The 19,799-nt window shown below is 42.1% G+C and overlaps 1 protein-coding gene across 4 annotated transcripts in view; it reads right to left on the bottom strand.

Moving 5' to 3' along the window:
• LOC119855563 (methylthioadenosine phosphorylase) overlaps positions 1-19,799 on the bottom strand; it is a 66,319-nt gene that overhangs the window by 33,992 nt on the left and 12,528 nt on the right. For 2 of the 4 annotated variants that reach the window (XM_043514623.1, XM_043514624.1), the window contains 3 exons: positions 18,172-18,258; positions 17,592-17,717; positions 4,968-5,026 (listed from right to left, as the gene is read on the bottom strand). In XM_043514623.1, coding sequence (XP_043370558.1) covers positions 4,968-5,026; positions 17,592-17,717; positions 18,172-18,258 — 272 coding nt within the window. Of the gene's footprint in view, positions 1-4,967; positions 5,027-5,745; positions 5,813-9,596; positions 9,618-17,591; positions 17,718-18,171; positions 18,259-19,799 lie in introns of those variants that run through there. The other 2 variants (XM_038401852.2, XM_038401848.2) reach the window with 2 other exon arrangements.

The raw sequence follows: 19,799 nt of genomic DNA, 5'->3' as shown, positions 1-19,799 counted from the left end.
CTAAGGCATAGATTGCAGGGGAAAAAAAGAATAGTTACATAACATAAGTGCAAGGAAAGGACCCAAGTCTCCCCAAACTAGTAATACAAACAGACTATCAGTTAGACAGTATTATATTTCAAAGTAACATGTGGGAGGTAGCCACATGACCCCCACTAATATTAATGGGACTTGCATGGCAAAATCCTGGGACATAATGCAAGACTTCCTGCAGGGCGGCACATAACTTATTTTAACCAAAATAACCAAGGATATCAGTAATCACATGAAGGGCCATGGTAAGTAATATGGCTAATCTCAAATTCTTCAGCTCTGAAAGAACCACAGTGACTACCCCACCCAATTCACAGATTTTTTTTTTTTAATTCAAATCTCTCTCGGTTTTCTGTGTTTATGTAACAGGACATTTTTTCTTTTTACTGGAAAATATTTCATGACCTCATCTTTAATAAACTAGATAGTTAAGGCTATGAAAAGAATCCAAAGGGAAAAAGGCCAACGGAAACACAGCAGAAGACAAAAAGCACCCAAAAAAACAAATATTGGAGAGATCCAACCAGATGCGATTTCCACACTCAGCAATTGCATCCAGCCACAATAGAGTTTGGAGAGAAGAAAATAAAGAGGAAAATAAAATCGCAAACTAAGGGAAACACAGAATCTACCCACCATACTCAAATAGTGACATATTAGCAGATGTGCTATATCCACCCTCAAAAATTATAAACTCAATTCTGTATAGAAAATGGAAGAGAAAAAACAAAAGAAGATTTTTTACTTAGCAGAGAGCTAGATACTGTAGTATGAAGATGGCAACCACTCCAAAATCCTACATTTTACTATGTAAGCCTTGGGAGGTGTCAAGACCAGAGTAAGCCAAGCAGGACCCAAACCCTATCTACCTTTAAGAGAAACTGTAAAATAGATCACATTCTATATAGCGCATAAAAGGGGCACATTACTGCCCACATGACAGTGACTTTACTAGAGGAAAAGACCACAGTAGAAAAGAAGATAGCAGCACAAGAAAATATGGGAGATTTCTGCCCCTCCCCCCTTCTTTAAATTAAAAAATTAGGGCTGTCGATTAATCACAGTTAACTCATGTGATTAACTCAAAAATTTAATATCGTGATTAAAAATTAATATTGTGATTAATTGCACTATTAAATAGAATACCAATTGAAATTTATTAAAAAATTTGGATGTTTTTCTACATTTTCAAATATATCAATTTCAATTACAACACAGAATACAAAGTGTACACTGCTCACTTTATATTATTTTTGATTATAAATATTTGCACTGTAAAAATGATAAAAAGAAATTGTATTTTTCAATTCACCTCATACAAGTACTGTAGTGCAAGCTCTTAATCATGAATGTGAAACTCACAAATGTAGCTTTTTTGTTACATACCTGCACTCAAAAACAAAACAATGTAAAACTTTAGAGCCTACAAGTCTACTCAGTCCTACTTTTTGTTCAGCCAATTGCTAAGACAAACAAGTTTGTTTACATTTACGGGAGAAAATGCTGTCCACTTCTTAATTACAATGTCACCAAAAAGTGAGAACAGGCATTTGCAGGGCATTGTTGTAGCTGGTGTCACAAGATATTTACATGCCAGATGTGCTAAAGATTCATATGCCTCTTCACGCTTCAGCCATCGTTCTAGAGGACATGCTTCCATGCTGATGACACTCATTAAAAATATAATGTGTTAATTAAATTTGTGACTGAACTCCTTGGGGGAGAATTGTATGTGTCCAGCTCTGTATTACCTGCATTCTGCATATATTTCATGTTATATCAGTCTCGGATGATGACCCAGCACATGTTGTTCATTTTAAGAACATTTTCACTGCAAATTTGACAAAATGTAAAGAAGACACCAATGTGAAATTTCTAAAGATAGCTACAGCACTCAACCCAACTTTTAAGAATCTGAAGTGCCTTCCAAAATCTGAGAGGAATGAGGTATGAAGCATGCTTTTAGAAGTCTTCAAAGAGCAACACTCTGATGCGGAAACTACAGAAGCCAAACCACCAAAAAAGAAAATCAACCTTCCGCTGGTGGCATCTGACTCAGATGATGAAAGTGAACATGCGTCGGTCTGCACTGCTTTGGATCCTTATCGAGTAGAACCCATCATCCGCATGGATGCATGTCTTCTGGAACAGTGGTCGAGTGTCATGGGACATATGAATCTTTAGCGCATCTGGCATGTAAATATCTTGTGACTCTGGCTACAACAGTGCCATGCAAAAGCCTGTTCTCACTTTCAGGAGACATTGTAAACAAGAAGCAGGCAGCATTATCTTCTGCAAATGTAAACAAACAGGTTTGTCTGAGCGATTGGCTGAACAAGAAGTAGGACTGATTGGACTTGTAGGCTTTAAAGTTTTACACTGTTTTATTTTTGAATGCAGGGGTTTTCTTTGTACAAAGTTCTACATTTGTAAGTTCAACTTTCATGATAAAGAAATTGCACTACAGTACTTGTATTAGGGGAATTGAAAAATACTATTTCTTTTGTTTTTTACAGTTCAAATATTTGTAATAAAAATAAATATAAAGTGAGCTCTGTACACTTTGTATTCTGTGTTGTAATTGAAATCAATATATTTGAAAATGTAAAAACCACCCAAAGTATTTAAATAAAGAGTATTCTACTATTAAAAAAGGAAAGGAGTACTTGTGGCACCTTAGAGACTAACGAATTTATTTGAGCATAAGCTTTCGTGAGCTACAGCTCACTTCATCGGATGCATTCCTTTCATGAAGTTGATAGATTTCCACTCCATACGGCTAAATTCAGTGCCTTGCATAACAACAGGTTTCAGATTAGCAGCCGTGTTAGTCTGTATTCGCAAAAAAGAAAAGGAGAACTTGTGACACCTTAGAGACTAACAAATTTATTTGAGCATAAGCTTTTGTGAGCTACAGCTCACTTCATCTGGAATGCATTCCGGATGAAGTGAGTTGTAGCTCACAAAAGCTTATGCTCAAATAAATTTGTTAGTCTCTAAGGTGCCACAAGTACTCCTTTTCTTTTTTGCGAATACAGACTAACACGGCTGCTACTCTGAAATCTATTCTATTATTGTTTAACAGCGCAATTAATTTTTTAAATTGCACAATTAATCACGATTAATTTTGTTTAATCGCTTGACAGCCCTACAAAAAATTAAATCTTGATTGTATCCAGAATGCAAAATTCAATTTTCTCTAGATTTGCTGGACGATCTCTTGGAGGTCTGAAAGACGTATATTGTGAGCTCTCTCTCTCTCTATCATTAAAGTTTCAGCACACGCATACACATCTCAGCTCTCCCTATCTCTTTAACAAAGTCATCTTTTCAATCAAGCATTCACTGGAGCTTAAAAAGGCATTAACAACAACAAAAACCCAAACAAAATTCCAATAGTCCGGCTAAAAATCCTTTCCTCTCATAATTGTTCGGCCTTCAGTTCCTTGTGATGGCATAACTGCACTAGTTCTATAGGTGCTGGAGTGTCTTTCAGAGTAAACAATATCTAGATTTCTAACTTAAAAAGGAAACAGAAAAAAGTCTGCCAATTTTTTTGGGGAAAAGAGGGAACAAGCCCCTTCTTCCTACCCCTCACTTTTGCAAGTCATCTTTAAGGCTGTATTTTCTTCCCCCCCCCCCCTCTTTTCTTTTTTTATGTAGAGAGGATTAGAAGGGATGATTTTGCTGATGAAACCACAATGACACATTTACATTTTCCTTCAAGCAAATGTCTCCAGCAGCTGCACTTTTTCTGGTCAGTCAGGGCAGAACATGTCCAGTACCCCAAACATCCTTTGTAAAACACCACAGATGGCAGGGGGAAATGCTTCATGAAGCTACAGGAACTGTTTAGATGCTCATTAAACATGCACAGGAGTGATTTTTCCTTTCCAACATCTAAAAAATAACCACATGCCCCCCCAAAAAGTAGCAAGGGCACAATTCCTTAAGAACCATTTACATGCAAAGTTTCAGCCTTCACCCAGGTTAGTTGTCACCATGACTAGATGCAATTAGATTTAAAAAAATCCAAAAACCTAGGAAGAGTCCTTTCTAAGCTCAAACGTGGCTGGATAACATTTCCTCAAATTTAGACCCCCACCACCTTTAGGCCTATTTTCAGCCTTACAAAGGACCCTAGAAATGATCTGGCGAAAGCTATGAGTGTCTGAACAGGTGGTTATAAACCCTTTTTGGCTACAAGTGAAAGGAACGCTACATTTCTATGGTATATTCTCTCTATTGGACCACACCACAAAGCAGATTCTTTTACTGCATCTGCTTTCATTTTAAATCTGAAAGAGGACAACGCCTTTGTCACTGAAAGGTGGATGGATCACTGTAGGATCAATTATGCCTGGAAGGACTAGTTGAATCAGAACAGCTGTACCTCTTGCATAAAGTTCTAGGCTCTAATACAGCAGACTCTCGATAGAGAGCACATTGCTATAGTACGGATTTGCATACAGGGCAGTCGCGGCAATGGTTCCCACATTTAAATATTTAAATAGGGATCCATGGTAATGCAGAACCCGGTCTAATGCGATCCCATGTTAACGCAGTACCGTGCATGGATCCTGAACCCCATGTTCTAGCGAGGGTCCAGTGTAGTACTAAAACAAAGTTCTGTTGAACAAGTGGAGGCTGAAATTGAGCTAGGGTTTGTGAATGGATAGTGTTTTACAAGAGTTCCAGATGCCTGAACTGCTCTATAAAAGGACAAAATTATGTCATACAGACCAACTTTAAGCTCTTGATTCTTCTCCCAACTAAAGTCAATGGAAGTTTTGCCATTTGCAGGATCAGACCTAAATCTGCTAGTCATAAGAAGCAGTTAGTCCATCTGACACAGACAGAAAAAGGAAACATCTAAGACAAACCATTTTATTTAGGACACGAGTAACACAAAAATCCTTTGAAGAGCTCTTTACCTTGCTAGAAGCACACAGTCAACATTTTTTATCTTTCCCAATATCAAAGCATCCGACGGCTGAAAAAAACAAAACAAAAAAAAAAGGAACAGTCACAATATGCCAGCGAGATCAGAAACATTTACCGATATTTATGCAGATCAACATCACTATGAAAAGAAATAAAAGTTTACTGCTGTAACGTCACATTTTCTTCAACTCATAAATAACTGCAATTTAATGTGACTGATTACTAAAGCCAGAAGAGTAAAACAGATTACTAAAAACTAAACTGGAAGGGCATATTTTGCAATCACATGGTTTCAGTGTATTAATACCATCACTAACATTTGAAGTCCAACCACATATTTCACACAGCTGTTCAAACATGTTACAAAAGAACAGGTTAGACAAACATCTATAAAGGTATACTTAACCCTACGACAGCACAGGGAGTTGGACTAGATGAATCTGTAAGGTCCCTTTCAGCCCTCAATTTCTATGATAAACATTAAAAAAACAAATACACTAAGGTTACCTTTAAAAGTAATTGCATCCATGGTAACTTTGTTTTTTCATAGCATTCTATGTAATACAGGTGTCACCCCTTAATTGGAAATGCTAATTACTTTGTTAACTGATCATCTTCATTTTAAAACAGATATTAGCAGATGAGTTCACAGGAAACTTGTTAATTTGATACATGATTAAAAATATACACAGAAGATATACAAGTAACATTATAAATAATACTTTCTTTTCTTACAGCATTATTAGAGATAGTTTTGCAAAAACTGACCATTCAGGCAGTGTTGAAATACTGTAGATCAGTGGCTCCCAAATTTTACTGGTTCATCATATACAACCTTCTTAGAAGAAAAGATGTTAGGTCTTAATAGTCTTAAGTTAAGTATTTACAGACTCATTTTAAAACAAGATTTGAATTTGGCTGTTGGAGATCTGCCTGTGAAAAATAAGAAGAGAAGGGACCTGGGTGGAAGGGCTACAGGACATGAGGTTTACAGCTGGCCAGGAATTTTTCATTAAAATAGTTTATTGTCGGAAAATGCCGATTTGTTGAAACCAAAATTCTGTGGGAACCTACTGGCTCTCTCAGACCCAGAATGGCATTTCTAGTCAACAGCAGAGAGAGACCCACCTCACAATAGCGTGATGGTCAAGGCACTCATTTAGAATATGAGTGACCTAGGTTCAAATCTGTGGTCTGCCTGATTTAGGCAAGTGCCCTGACCATCAGGCTATTATGTATTCTGAAGTCAGGGATCTCTCTCTTTTGTGTTATTTTGGGGGGTTTGTTTTTTGTTAAAAACTGCAAGAGATCTCAGTTTCATCCTGATGCAGAACAGTAACATTTTTTGAAATCACGAAAATATCATGATACAGGAAAATTTCCTACCGAGGTCTAAGGAAGTTAGACTAAAGGTATGGATTCTGGCTGGAGTGCACGGGGGGGCTCTAGTGGGGTGGAGGGAGAAAATAACAGGCAGGGATGGTTGTGATGTGGCCTGGCATGTGTGTAAATAAAAGAAAGCTAGCAAACAGGAGTGGCTAACAGGGGAGTTTTCTGAGGGAGTTCTCCAGATGAAGGAGGGGCAATTACGTGTCCCTTGGGGTAAATTTGTTGTCTGTAGTGTCTGTGCTTGTGATGTGCTTGCTGCTTGACTGAAATATACTGTGTGGTCTGTTTGTTTGAGGGACTGTGTGCTGCGTCTAACGGCCTGCTGGGCAAGGCTGAGAGCATCTTAAAGAGGCTTTGATACCTAATCCCTTTAGCACCCATCAGCTCTTAACCAGGGGGCAAGGCTACTCAGGAAGACCAGGGCTTTAAAAAGCCCGCTCATACATGACCAGAGGCGCTAGAAGGGTGACCAGATGTCCCGATTTTATAGGGACAGTCCCGATTTTGGGGTCTTTTTCTTATATAGCCTCCCATTACCTCCCACCCCCATCCCGATTTTTCACATTTGCTGTCTGGTCACCCTAGGCATTAGCGAACAGGAGGGGCTAACAGGGGAGTTTTGCAAGGGAGTTTAGAAGTGTAGTGTGAGGGGGGGCTAGATACACTTACCATTCAGAAGTTTTAAAAGAACACTCAGATGCAGAAACTACAGACTCCGAATCATCAAAAACAACAATGCCATGCGAATGCCTGTTCTCACTTTTTGGTGACATTGTAATTAAGTAGTGGACAGCATTATCTCCCGTAAACAAAAACAAACTTGTTTGTCTGAGCAATTGGCTGAAGTAGGACTGAGTGGACTTGTAGGCTCTAAAGTTTTACATTGTTTTATTTTTGAATGCAGTTATTTTTTGTACATAATTCTACATTTGTAAGTTCAACTTTCATGATAAAGAGACTGCACTACAGTACTTGTATTAGGTGAATTGAAAAATACCATTTCTTTTATCATTTTTACAGTGCAAATATTTGTAATAAAAATAACTAAAGTGAACACTGTACACTTTGTATTGTATTGTAATTGAAATAAATGTATTTGAAAATGAAGAAAACATCCAAAAATATTTAAATAAATGGTATTCTATTATTGTTTAGCAGTGCGATAAATTTTTTTAATCGCTTGACAGCCTTACAAACCATCTCCCTTGCTCTATATACTCATAATCAGTGCTACAAAACGTCGGCCACTAATTTTGAAAATGACATTAAGAGGGACTCATGGTGCATTACTTTCATTTATGCTGATAACATACTTTCTGGATAAAAAGTGAAGAGACTGCACCTCAGCATCTAACATCCTAAGAGCTTGGGAGGAGGAGGGAGAAGAAAAGGGCCCTAGGCAGCAGTTACTTGTTAGTGTTCTAGAGGGCCCACAAATACATTGTTCAACAAAATGGGTTTTCATCAGAAAACGTCCATTTGTTGAAACCGAAACTTTAGAGTGGAAAGGGTCAATTTTGATGAAATTTTTGTTGGGAAGGTTTCTCAGATCCAGGATGGAGTTTCTGGTCAAAACCAGAGAAAGAGAGAGACTCTGACTTCACAGCCCCATGGCTAGGTCACCCACCTGGATGTGGGAAACCAGGGACTTGAACCTGGGTCTCCCATGTCCCAACTGAGTGCCCTAACCAACAGGCTATTGTGTGGTGGCAAGGTGCCTGTCTCACAAGTTTCCATGGAAAACTAGAAAAGTTTTAGGTTTTTATTATCCTGATACACAAGATTTTTTTTTTTTTTTGAAATCTTGAAAATTTTCATGAAAGCCATTTCTCACCTAGCTCTAATCCTCTGTATATCAAATGGAAAAGTCCTTCCCCTTGCCTCCTACCTATTCCCAACCTTATCCCACAGTGGTATCTTCTCCATCGCTGGGAAATACCATTGCTTAAATAGAGCCATATACCCTAATAAGTTGATGGTACTTCTACTAACTCTGCCATCCTCAAACCTGTTACCTTACTAAAAGGTTTAGGGCGGACAAACTTTTTGGCCTGAGGGCCACATCGGGTTTCCAAAATTGTATGGAAGACCGGTTAGGGGAGGCTATCTCCCCCAAAAGAGCCAGGCATGGCCCGATCCCTGCCTCCTATCCGACCCCCCCCCCACTTCTCGCTCTCTGATGGCCCCCCCGGGACTCCTGCCCCATCCAATCCCCCCTGTTCCCTGATGGCTCCCCCGGGACTCCTGCCCCATCCAATTCTCTGTTCCCTGATGGCTCCCCCGGGACTCCTGCCCCATCCAATCCCCCCGTTCCCTGATGGCTCCCCCGGGACTCCTGCCCCATCCAATCCCCCCGTTCCCTGATGGCTCCCCCGGGACTCCTGCCCCATCCAATCCCCCGTTCCCTGATGGCTCCCCCGGGACTCCTGCCCCATCCAATCCCCCCGTTCCCTGATGGCTCCCCCGGGACTCCTGCCCCATCCAATCCCCCCGTTCCCTGATGGCTCCCCCGGGACTCCTGCCCCATCCAATCCCCCCGTTCCCTGATGGCTCCCCCGGGACTCCTGCCCCATCCAATCCCCCCGTTCCCTGATGGCTCCCCCGGGACTCCTGCCCCATCCAATCCCCCCGTTCCCTGATGGCTCCCCCGGGACTCCTGCCCCATCCAATCCCCCCGTTCCCTGATGACCCCCCAGGACTCCTGCCCCATCCAATCCCCCATCCCCTGATAGCCCCCCCCCGGGACTCCGCCCCATTCACCACCCCCTGCTCCCTGACCACCCCCTACCCGACTGCCCCCTGTTATCCCCCCCCATTCCTGACTTGCCCCCCGGGACCCCTGCCCCATCCAACCACCCCTTCTCTCTGTCCCCTGACTGTCCGCAGAAGCCCTGCCCCTGACTGCCTCCCAATGACCCATCCAATCCCCCCCCGACTGCCCCCCGGGACCCCTTTCCCCATTTAACCCCCCTGTTCCCCGCCCTATGACCACCACCCCAACACCCCTGCCCCCTTACCGTGCTGCTTGGAGCACTGGTGGCTGGCGGCAGCTCTGCAACTGCTCTGCCCGGCCGCCCAGAGCATTGTGCCAGTGGCGCAGTGCGCTGAGGCTGCGGGAGAGGGGGAACAGCAGGAGAGGGGCCGGGGACCAGCCTCCAGGGCCAGGAGCTCAGGGGCCAGGCAGGAGGGTCCTGCGGGCTGGATGTGGTCCAGGGGCCTAGTTTGCCCACCTCTGGTTTAGGGCCTCGTTTTCAGAGATGTTGAGCTTCTGCGGCTCCTGTTGACAAAAAATTAGAAAGGCAACTCCTCCGAGATTCTGAAAACCAGGCCCTAAATTAGTGGAAATGAAGCTGTGCACCAAAGTTTAAGCCACCTTCTTCAGTGCCAGTCATTCCACTGTTATCCTGGGTCTTAGAAACAAAATAGACATTTACAAAATCTTTTAATTTTACTTCTTTCTTGTCATAATTACTAATTTATTAACTAACTTCCCAAGTGTTTAAAAATATCTACCCATGCAATTTTAGGAATGCTATGATGTCTAATACTTCCCATAGGAACACTATTTGTAGTTTAAGTACAATATCTCAGTTGTCATTTGATTTTATATCTGCTGTTTTATTCTCATTACATGGACTCTTCAAGTGCTGTAATTTATTTGACTATGTATCATGCTTTAAATTCTACCAGAAATGGAATTACAATGCCTTTAGAAAAAGGGAATTGTCCAGAGGACTTATTTTTAGAACAGTATCATATCCTGATTTTTTAGAAAGTCCCTATTTAATTTTAACCTACTGACATATGAAACATCTCATTACCCTTGCTATATCCCTTACCAAATGCTTACTCACTGTTCTGAGCCAGATGTGGCTTTGAGAGAGCAAAGTTTCCTTAGGCATCAGGATAGAGAAAACCCTTATTGTCTAGTTACCAAGCGATTTTGTTCTTACAACATTCCATAACACAACTCGCTACACAGCTCGTGTTTTTCAATTTATGAAGTATCGCAGCAAATTTGCTGTGTACCTTAAAATCATCCATGACATAGCTCAGAGCTAATGCTGTAGGATAGTAAAATAATGTGCGTGTTTAAAGCCACAGTTAATAAGATCTACGGAAATTGAATACCTCATATCAGAAGAAAAATCAGAGAACAGAACAGTAGATTGATGCATTAGCTCTTTCACATTGCGAAGTATAGATTCAAGTGTATTTGGAATTATAAATAAAATGATTTTAGTGGCCTCAATCTAGATGCTATTAGACATTTTTCCACATCGTCATATTTTGGTATACTTTGCAGTCTGAGGTTTGATGGGGGAAATGCAAGGATCCCTGTGATGGCATAGCAGTAGTGCACCAGGTCAGATTTCAAAGTTGCAAGGCCAATCAGTCCAATTCTCAATTTCCCTCACTATGGCACAATATCCTTCTAAATGCTTGTGAGAAAACATCAACATGCACATTTAATAATAATGACTGCTGTCACAGTGCTGGATTCTATAGAACACATTTAGGTTTTGCCAGAAGAACGCCTGTTTCTCATAACATAAGACGACTGAGAGGAGACATGATAAGTTTCCAGTACATAAAAGGTTGTTACGGGGGGGGGGGGGGGGGAGAGCAGAAAAATTGTTTTCATTAATCTCTGAGGATAGGACAAGAAGCAATGGGCTTAAATATCAGCATGAGCAGTTTAGGTTGGACATTAGGAAAAACTTCCTGTCAGGGTGGTTAAGCACTGGAATAAAATTGCCTAGGGAGGTCGTGGAATCTCCGTCACTGGAGATTTTTAAGGGCAGGTTAGACAAACACCTGTCAGGGATGGTCTAGATAATAGTTAGTCCTGCCATGAGTGCAGGGAATTGGACTAGAGGACCTCTCGAGGTTCCTTCCAGTCCTACAATTCTATAATAGGAACAGTAGTGATGGGGAACACAAGGAAGAAAAAGAAAATTGAAGAGAAAACCAGAAAAACGAACATTTTGTTGCTAATGACGAGCATTCTTAAACCATCATTCGACAGCTTAATATTAACAAGTTGCAGGATAAACTATTGTGGGTGAGAACAGGGTGATGTGAGTGTGTGTAAAGCACTAGGGGCGGGCTCCTGCCTCATACAGGGTCTCTGATACAAGGGCTTATGTCTCAGGCTCTCTTCCTACTACACACATTACCTAATGTTTCAAAGCAGAGAAGGAAACAAGGAATAAAACAGCACATTGGGTAATGTGAATTGGTTATTAATGGTTTTTGTCATTCCATGTATTTTTAAAATTATATTTAAATACAGTATACTCCTGTTTGTCCAAACCTTATTATCTGAACCCCTCCGCATTATCCAATCTCATGCATCTCATGGTGAGGGACAAGGAAGGGAACCAGATAACAGAGCAGAGACCCTGGCCAGGACTATGAGGAGGAGGATGAACTCCTGGCTGCAGGGGAAGCCATCCTACTGCTGAACAGCTCTTGTGACAGTATAGGGAACCCTCTGCACCACCACTGTCCTGAGAGTGAGTGAGCAGGGCCTTGACAGAGGAACTGCAGAGGGCTACTTATCCAGCCAGGCACAAAGCGAAAAGAAGGCTGCAGCCCTGGTGCGGCAGAGCACAGACCTCCGGCCAGGACTGCAAGGAGGATGAGGATGAGTCCTCAGGTGCAGGGGAGGCTACCCTGCTTCTGAATGGCTCCTGCCCTCTCAATTAGCCAAACTCCATGTTATACAAATAAAATCTATGTCCCCCATACTAGTCAGATAATTGAGTGTATACTATATACACGAATGGCTGAGAAGTTCCTGAATTCTCACTGAAGTCAAAGGGTGTACTCATAAGATTTCATTTTTTTCTTGCATAAATATGGCAGTACTCCCTTTCACTTCAATGAAAATTCTCACGATTAACGACTACTTCTATACAGGTTGCAGGAGTAGGCTTTCACAATGGAACATCTCCAGTGTAAATCCACAGAGAATGCAGCAAGGAGAAGAGAAAGATCAAGAAAATGATATTCACACACACAGAGTGAAAAAACAAGCAGGTAAACGCATTAAAAGGACAATGTATGCATATTTTCCCCAAATGCCCAAAAGTCCTAACTCCACGCTATCAGTAAGATGGAGCACTGTATATAGAAAATGTAAAAATAAGAGCAGAATCCTTCAAAATAGAGCTCTTTGAAAGAACTGGACCATGATGCCTTCATTTAAATATTTTCCAAGTTCATTAATCAAACGCTGCATCAGCTTCAGTGGAGGTGGAAGGGGAGGTCAATTCTATCACATATGACCTAATTTTCCTTTAGCAAAAACAAACAAAGCTGATCTGCAGAACAAAAGATGCCTTGCTTGTGAAGTAGGAACCTATGCCAGCATAATCATGACTGAGAAGAATAATTGGAAAGCATTAAAATTTGCTTGCTATTGGAGATTTTAGATTGATTTTGCAAAAACAGTTTTAGAACTGAGTCATGTTCTTCAGGAAATGTCCTCTGAACAGAGGTTTTAATGTAATAGTAGTTTTGGAGTCCAGTGGTAAGGAGAAATGTTGGCTGCTGCTAACCAAGGGCTCAATCATAAGAATACATAGTGCTCCCAACTCCTTCCGTCTTCAGTGGGCATGCCCAACACCTTTGAGGACAACGTGCCAATGGGGATAAGGCAGTGCCAATCGCTCACAGAATATTTTCCACCCCCAATTTCAGTCTCAACAAGAGGAAGTGGGAGAGGGGAAACAGATCTGGACTTCTGATGGTAAATTCCCATCTTTAAAACCAAGCACAGTTAGTAGATACTTCAAGCCATTTGTGGGATCATGCCAGCACAATTAGAGAACTGAAAAACACTCATGTTTTTGTATAGTCACATTTTCCAGGTTCCTTCTGAACCTCACATTACCCTTAGGTATGAAGAAGAGTTTATTAAATGAAGAAAGCAATCTATCCAGTAGGCCAGCGCGGTGAGGTAGGGAAGGTGACAAGGATTGCTCAAGTAACTCATTTTAACACACACCTTACCAAACTGCTCTGTATCATGCTCTCTACAGCAAACCAACAGCAGTCCAAAGATACTTGTTCTTTTGCAGCCAAAAGGCAGGGCTTGCAAGAAACATCAAAAGTTTCAGAGAGCTCTTCTGTTCTGGTAGTACGTTGTTAAGATGAGCTCCAAGGAAACTATAAAACATTCGACTGTACTCTTTTTGCGTCTTTATGATCTGAAAAGCTGGAACGCTTTTTTTTTTTTTTTAAAAGTTGTTTCTTTGCTTGTTTTTTACATTAGAAGTACTGGCATTTCTGAGTCTGATCTTCCATGGTTTTGCTAGAAGGCCTGTTGGAGGACTCATGTATATAATCTCACACATTAACTGAATAGGCATGTTGTTAAGTCTTTAACAAATACATCTTTTCACCCATGTGCTTATTAGGAGATAGAACTAAACACAAGTGTTAACAAACCCACAAAAGTTCTGAACAGTCCAATTAGAAATCCCTTTACCTCTCAATTGCTCAGATGGATATTCTATTTCACTACAGTAACTCCTCACTTAATGTCCTCCCGGTTAACCGTGTTTAGCTATTAGGTCGCTGACCTATTAGAGAACATACTCCTTTGAAGTCCTGCAATGTTCCCTTATAAGGTTGTTTGACTCCCCCTGCTCCACCCACCTGGGGCTCCTGCTGGTGAGCAGGGTGTGGGCGCAGGGGCTTGCCCCGCTCCCCGGCTGGAATGCTGGGCAGGCGGAGTGGAACAAGCCGCCGTGTCCCCACTCCACTACCCAACAGGATCGCCAGGCGGGCGGAATGGGGCAAGCCCCCACCCCGCTCCCCGGCTGGAACACCTGGCAGGCAGAGCAGGGCAAGCACCCGCACCCGACCCCGCTGAGCGCCTGACTCAACCAAGCTTCACAATCATCATTGGTGAGTACAGTATTGTTTGTTTAAAATTATTTCAAAAACTTATACTGTATATGTATATCATGTCTTTTGTCTGGTGAAAAGAATGTCCCTGGAACCTAACCCACCTTCTCCACCCCCCTTTACATTAATTCTTATAGGGAAATTGGAGTCACTTAACATCTTTTTGCTTAAAGTTGCATTTTTCGAGGACATAACTAGGATGTTAAGTGCGGAGTTACTGTATTTCTTCACAGCATTCCAGAGTAGACAAGCCCTGATTTGCCAATATCAAAAATAAACATAAAAACAAACAAACAAACCCCCCTCACCTTTTACACAAAATTGTAAAATAAACTCAAAACTTCCAGGCCTTCTTTAAACATCCTCATGAACAAACAAACAAACTTTTGTCTTTGCAGTCAGCTTTAACCAATGACGGCTGGATCAACTATCTTGCTCCAATGGATTGAGATGCATCAGTTAACAAACAATCCCTCAACAAATCTAATAAGTTAAAGCAAGGGGAAAAAAAAGATTGATTCACCCACTAATGAAAACTAAGTCATTTAGGGCCTGCTCCTACTTTGTTTGAAGTTAATGGACTTCACCCAATGATTTTATTTTTCACTCTTCCATTTCATTGTCCCAATCCTACAACTGGCTGCATGCGACAGGACCAAGGTCTCAAATCTTACAAGGGCTTGTCTACACTACCTGCCAGATTGGCAGGCAGCTACTGATCCAATGGGGGTCGATTTATCGTGTCTCATATAAATGCGATAAATTGACTGCTAAGCACTCTCCCGTCGACTCTGGTACTCCACCAGAACAAGAAGCGCAAGCGGAGTCGACGGGAGAGTGTCAGCTGTTGACTTACTGCAGTGAAGACACCGTGATATGTAGATCTAAGTACATAGACTTCAGCTACGCTACTCACGTAGCTGAAGTTGCATATCTAAGTTGACCCCACATGGTAGTGTAGACAAGCCCTAACGCTCCAGTCCTGCAAACTGTTCCATTTTGGTGGTTTATGGCACTGGCATGGATCCCAACTGACGTCAATGGGCCTCTCTGTAGGTGCAAAGATTCACCTGCATGGAACATCTTGAAGGATCAGGGCCTATATTAATATGCCATGCTAACACAACGACAATTAATACTAACTCACTTTTAGATTTATGCTACAAAATGTTAAATTAAAAAACAAACAAACAAACAAAAAGAACAAAATGGGCTTTTAAAATCCATAAGTTTTAGGTACATCAGTTTCATCACTCAGGATTTTTCTCCCAAGTTTAATTTTCGCTCTATAATGTGTTTCCTCCCATATATGTTGTCCTATGAAATAAAAACAAATGTCAAAGCTTTTGTATTCTCCTTTTAAAATATGACTTTACTGTGTTACATTACGTATACAGTACATATTGCCAATACAATTATGACTAAATAATTCAGAAAAAAATTGGCTGAATTCTTCCTTATTTCCTAACGCTTAAATTAAAAAGTTGATTTGCTTGTAGAAGGTGCAAGACTAACAGTTCTAAAGTCCACCCTATTTACTCACCCAGGCCTGATCCTGCCAAGTGACCCACCTGCACAGAAGCCCATTGATTTCAATGAGATTGAGCACAGGTTTTACGGATCCTGCAGGATCTCAGCCATTTGAATACAGCAACAATATAAGCTTCCCCACATTGTCCTGCCAATTTACCCCAAACCGTGATCTGAAGAGACCTTTCCAAGGGCAAGAGGACAGTTAAATCTTCCATGTACTGAGACTGCCAATAAAAAGGTGTCAATTGCAATGGCAATTTTCCAATATGTACAATTTCCACTGAGAACATTACTAAAACCAGCAGCTAATCTCATATAGGGGAAATGTCAGATGGCAACCATTTTGTTTTTGCTATTCTAGCCTGGATTCAAGACAGCATCTTAGAGGTGAAAGGATCTCTGTTCTATACAAGACGCTTGTTTTAGTTTTGGGAGCAGGGTGACGAAGATGGAGGAATGCAAGTGAATAAGTCCCCTTCATCCTCTCCCCAGTACTCTTGCAGATTTTACAGGGTGGTTGGAAATTCAAATATCTTCCTCTAATTCAGCTTTCCCCCCTACCTTATTACCTCCCCACCATGGCCAATTGCCACAGTCCACATATACTCCATTCTCCCCCCATGTCCCTTACACCACAAAGTCTTCCCCAACACCATTTTGGTTGGAGGTAGAGTTCTCCTTCCAGATCTTGGATCCTACAGGGTAGCGTTGAACCCCATGAAAAAGATATACAGGTTTAGGTTTCTACACAGGTTCTTCCCCATAAAATAACTGTTATGGCCATGTATCATATGTCTTATGAACTGCACTGGTAGAAGATGGTAAACATACAGCAAAATATCACATGGATGGTTGTTCTGAACAGTGCTCAGTCTCCTGTTCTGCAGATATTATAGAAGATATGAGTTTAATTTCCAGTTTTATTATACACTACCTATGTAAAGTCACTTACTCTCTCTGCCTCAGTTCCCCACCAGTAAAATGGGAACAACAACACTCCTGTTCTTCCATCCTTTGCCTGCCTGATCTATTTAAATTACAAGCTCTCTGGGGCAGGGACTGTCTCTTACTATGTGCTGACACTATAGGTATAAACAGTTGGCTAAACAAACAGACATAGGGTGAGATTCTTACCTTAGCTCCAGCCACTTTTGCTTGGTAAAAGGGATGGAGTAACATAAAGCCTCTGAAAGCCCAGAATCTGGCTGGTAGGGAATTCCTCCCTGCACAGGACCAGCAAAAGACAGTCATAAGGCTGCCTCCTAAGGATCCCCTTGTAAATCTTGGTGTAGGTGGAGTACCAGGGTGGGGTCACAGCATGTAATACTACAGAGATCCTAAGTAGTGCTGGGGCCCATAGGCTGCCAGGGAAGGCTGCTCTAATTTAGAAAGGCCCACAGGGCTGTCTAAATTATGCCAGAGGCTATGGAGCAGCCCAGAATTGGAAAGTTGCAAACCACCATATCCCAATCCTGGGCTGAGAATGCTCCATTGTGCTTCTTATCTCATCGTATTTAAAGAACAGTGGATGTGGCAGAGGATGGGGTGTATTCTCTTCCACACTTGGTTGTCATTATAACACCTTGCTTCTCGCAGTCGTTATAAGCTGACTGTGATACAGTGTACAAACCCCACACCGGGCCCGACGGGGTTAAAGGACAATACTGGGCCCAGGTATCCCCACCTCCCCAAACCTGCAGAGCATTCTCCAACTGCAGAAGAGGCTTAAAAGGGAGCAACTCAGTTCAGAAGGGGGAGGCAGACACACCTACTTTGAGGTCTCCTGGACAAGGGTGCCAAAGAAGCCTCCCTGTGGGGGAAGAGGACTGCATGCTGTGCCCAGTTGGGGCTGAAGGTTTAGCTGCCTTTTCTACTGATATCTTACGTTGTACTTGGAGCTGTTGGGAGAGATGGAGGGACCCAGGAAGGGTAACTCCGAAGGGACTCCAAGATGCCAGAGCCTAATTGACTCTTATAGGGCCTGGATTGGAACCCGATAGAGTGGGAAGGCATAGGCTGCCCTACTAACTTCTTCTACTGCAGATGGGGCATAAGCCTCATGGTAAGGAGAAGGCAAGGACACTGAAAACACAAGATGATGCTAAGCCCACCCATAGGTGAGGAACTAGACTGAAAAGCTGTCCTGGGCAGGGAGAGGCTGGATGCACTACCACCTGACCCTAAGGAACTCTATTACACTTACCAACACTCAGCAATCTATTGCTAGCATTGTCTCCTTTGTATCTCCTGGGCTGAAAACTTGCCATAAAGCACACAAGTAAAAGACTCTTTTTTTTTTTTTTTTTTTAAAAAAAGCATCTTAGCAAGCCAGAAGAAAAATATTATACAGACCTTGCCATAAGGAGTATCCACATATTTTTCTGTTCTTCCTTCCAAGATGTCAGGATCATCCAGGCCAGTCCCACCAATAATTCCAATCTCACAAACAAACAAAAATAAGTATTAGAGCTCTAGAGATTACATTGCATGTTAAATCTGACAGTGACACTAACCCTGTTTTTCTAGCCAGCTACACAGTTTACTTTCTGACTCATCTCTGCTTGAGATGGGCCCAGAACCAAGGATCCAAAAAGCACCAATTATTATAGCTACAGCTCAGGTTTCTCATGAAGACTTGTACCATGTCACTTTAGGCCGTATTTCATTAATTTTCCCCAAATACAAAGGCTTGACTACCACTCCCCAGTTCAAACAGACACCAAATTTAGAAGTTATCAAACCGCACAAAGAAAGAGCCACTGATTAATCATTTATCCCCAATGTGAAAGTAAATATGGGTGTTAACTGGCAAACTTGATAACTGATGCCAAAGAGATCAGCACAACTTATGCTGTAATCAAGGCTGTAACACAAATAGTATTCATATGAGATTGTTGTACACCTTTTCTGCAATGGGAAGAACCAGGACAAAGACTGAGGGCATGGCTACACTTGCAGATGTAGAGCGCTTTGAGTTAAACCAGCCTTTGCAGAGTGCAGTAGGGAAAGCGCTGCAATCTGTCCACACTGACAGCTACAAGCACACTGTCGTGGCCACATTAGCAACTCTTGCAACAGCCACAGAGAGCAGTGCATTGTGGTAGCTATCCCAGCATGCAAGTGGCTGCAACGTGTTTTTCAAAAGAGGTGGTGGAGGAGTGTGACAGGGAATGTGTTTTGTGTATATTGGGGGAGAGAGAGGGGTTTTTTGGGGGGGCTGAGAGCAGCAGCAGGACCCCCTTCCTCTCTCACTCAGCAGCCCACATTAATGGTTGCTTTGTCCCAGAGAAGATAAGCATGCCGGCTGTCAGAAATGAAGCTTTCAAAGGGCATATCCGCATTCTTGCGGCGATTCCAAAAACAATGACAAGAGTGGCCATTTGACTTAAGGGGATTATTGGACGTTTCCACAGGCTGATCAGAGCGCAGTAATGCAACACCTTGTTCACACTGACGCCCAGGCGTTTCAGCCAAGGCGCAACAAGCGTTAATCTTCTTGCCGAGGTGGAGTACCAGAAGCGCTCTAGCCGTGGAGTCAGAGCGCTCTACATGCCTTGCCAGTGTGGACGAGTAGTGAGCTAGGGCACCCAGGGCTGCTTTAATGCGCTCTAACTCGCAAGCATAGCCAAGCCCTCAGTAGCTCTGGTCACCTGGGACATAATGGTCCCCAGAAATGCAACAACTGAATTGATATCATTAACCCTGATTGCCATTAAGGTATGGCTCTTAAGTTTCTTCCTCTCCCAATAGCAGTTGCTTCTAGATGCATGGGGAAGAGACAAAAAAGAAAGTGTGTTGGCAACTAGTTAGATTTGTCTGACACAAAGCTACTAGCTGAGAAGCTACTAACTTTCAGGCCACGTAGCCTCCTTGAAAAAACATTATTTGGCTGACTAGAGCCCCAGTTCAGCCAAGCACTCAGTTACCCAAACCTGCACAGTGCCCCACACCATTTTATCGGAGGTTAAATTGTGTAAGAC

Source organism: Dermochelys coriacea, chromosome 5 (genome assembly GCF_009764565.3).
Source record: "Dermochelys coriacea isolate rDerCor1 chromosome 5, rDerCor1.pri.v4, whole genome shotgun sequence".
Lineage (NCBI taxonomy): Eukaryota > Metazoa > Chordata > Testudines > Dermochelyidae > Dermochelys > Dermochelys coriacea.
Note: the sequence above shows the minus strand (reverse complement) of the source record. Positions and strands in the feature narration are given on the sequence as shown.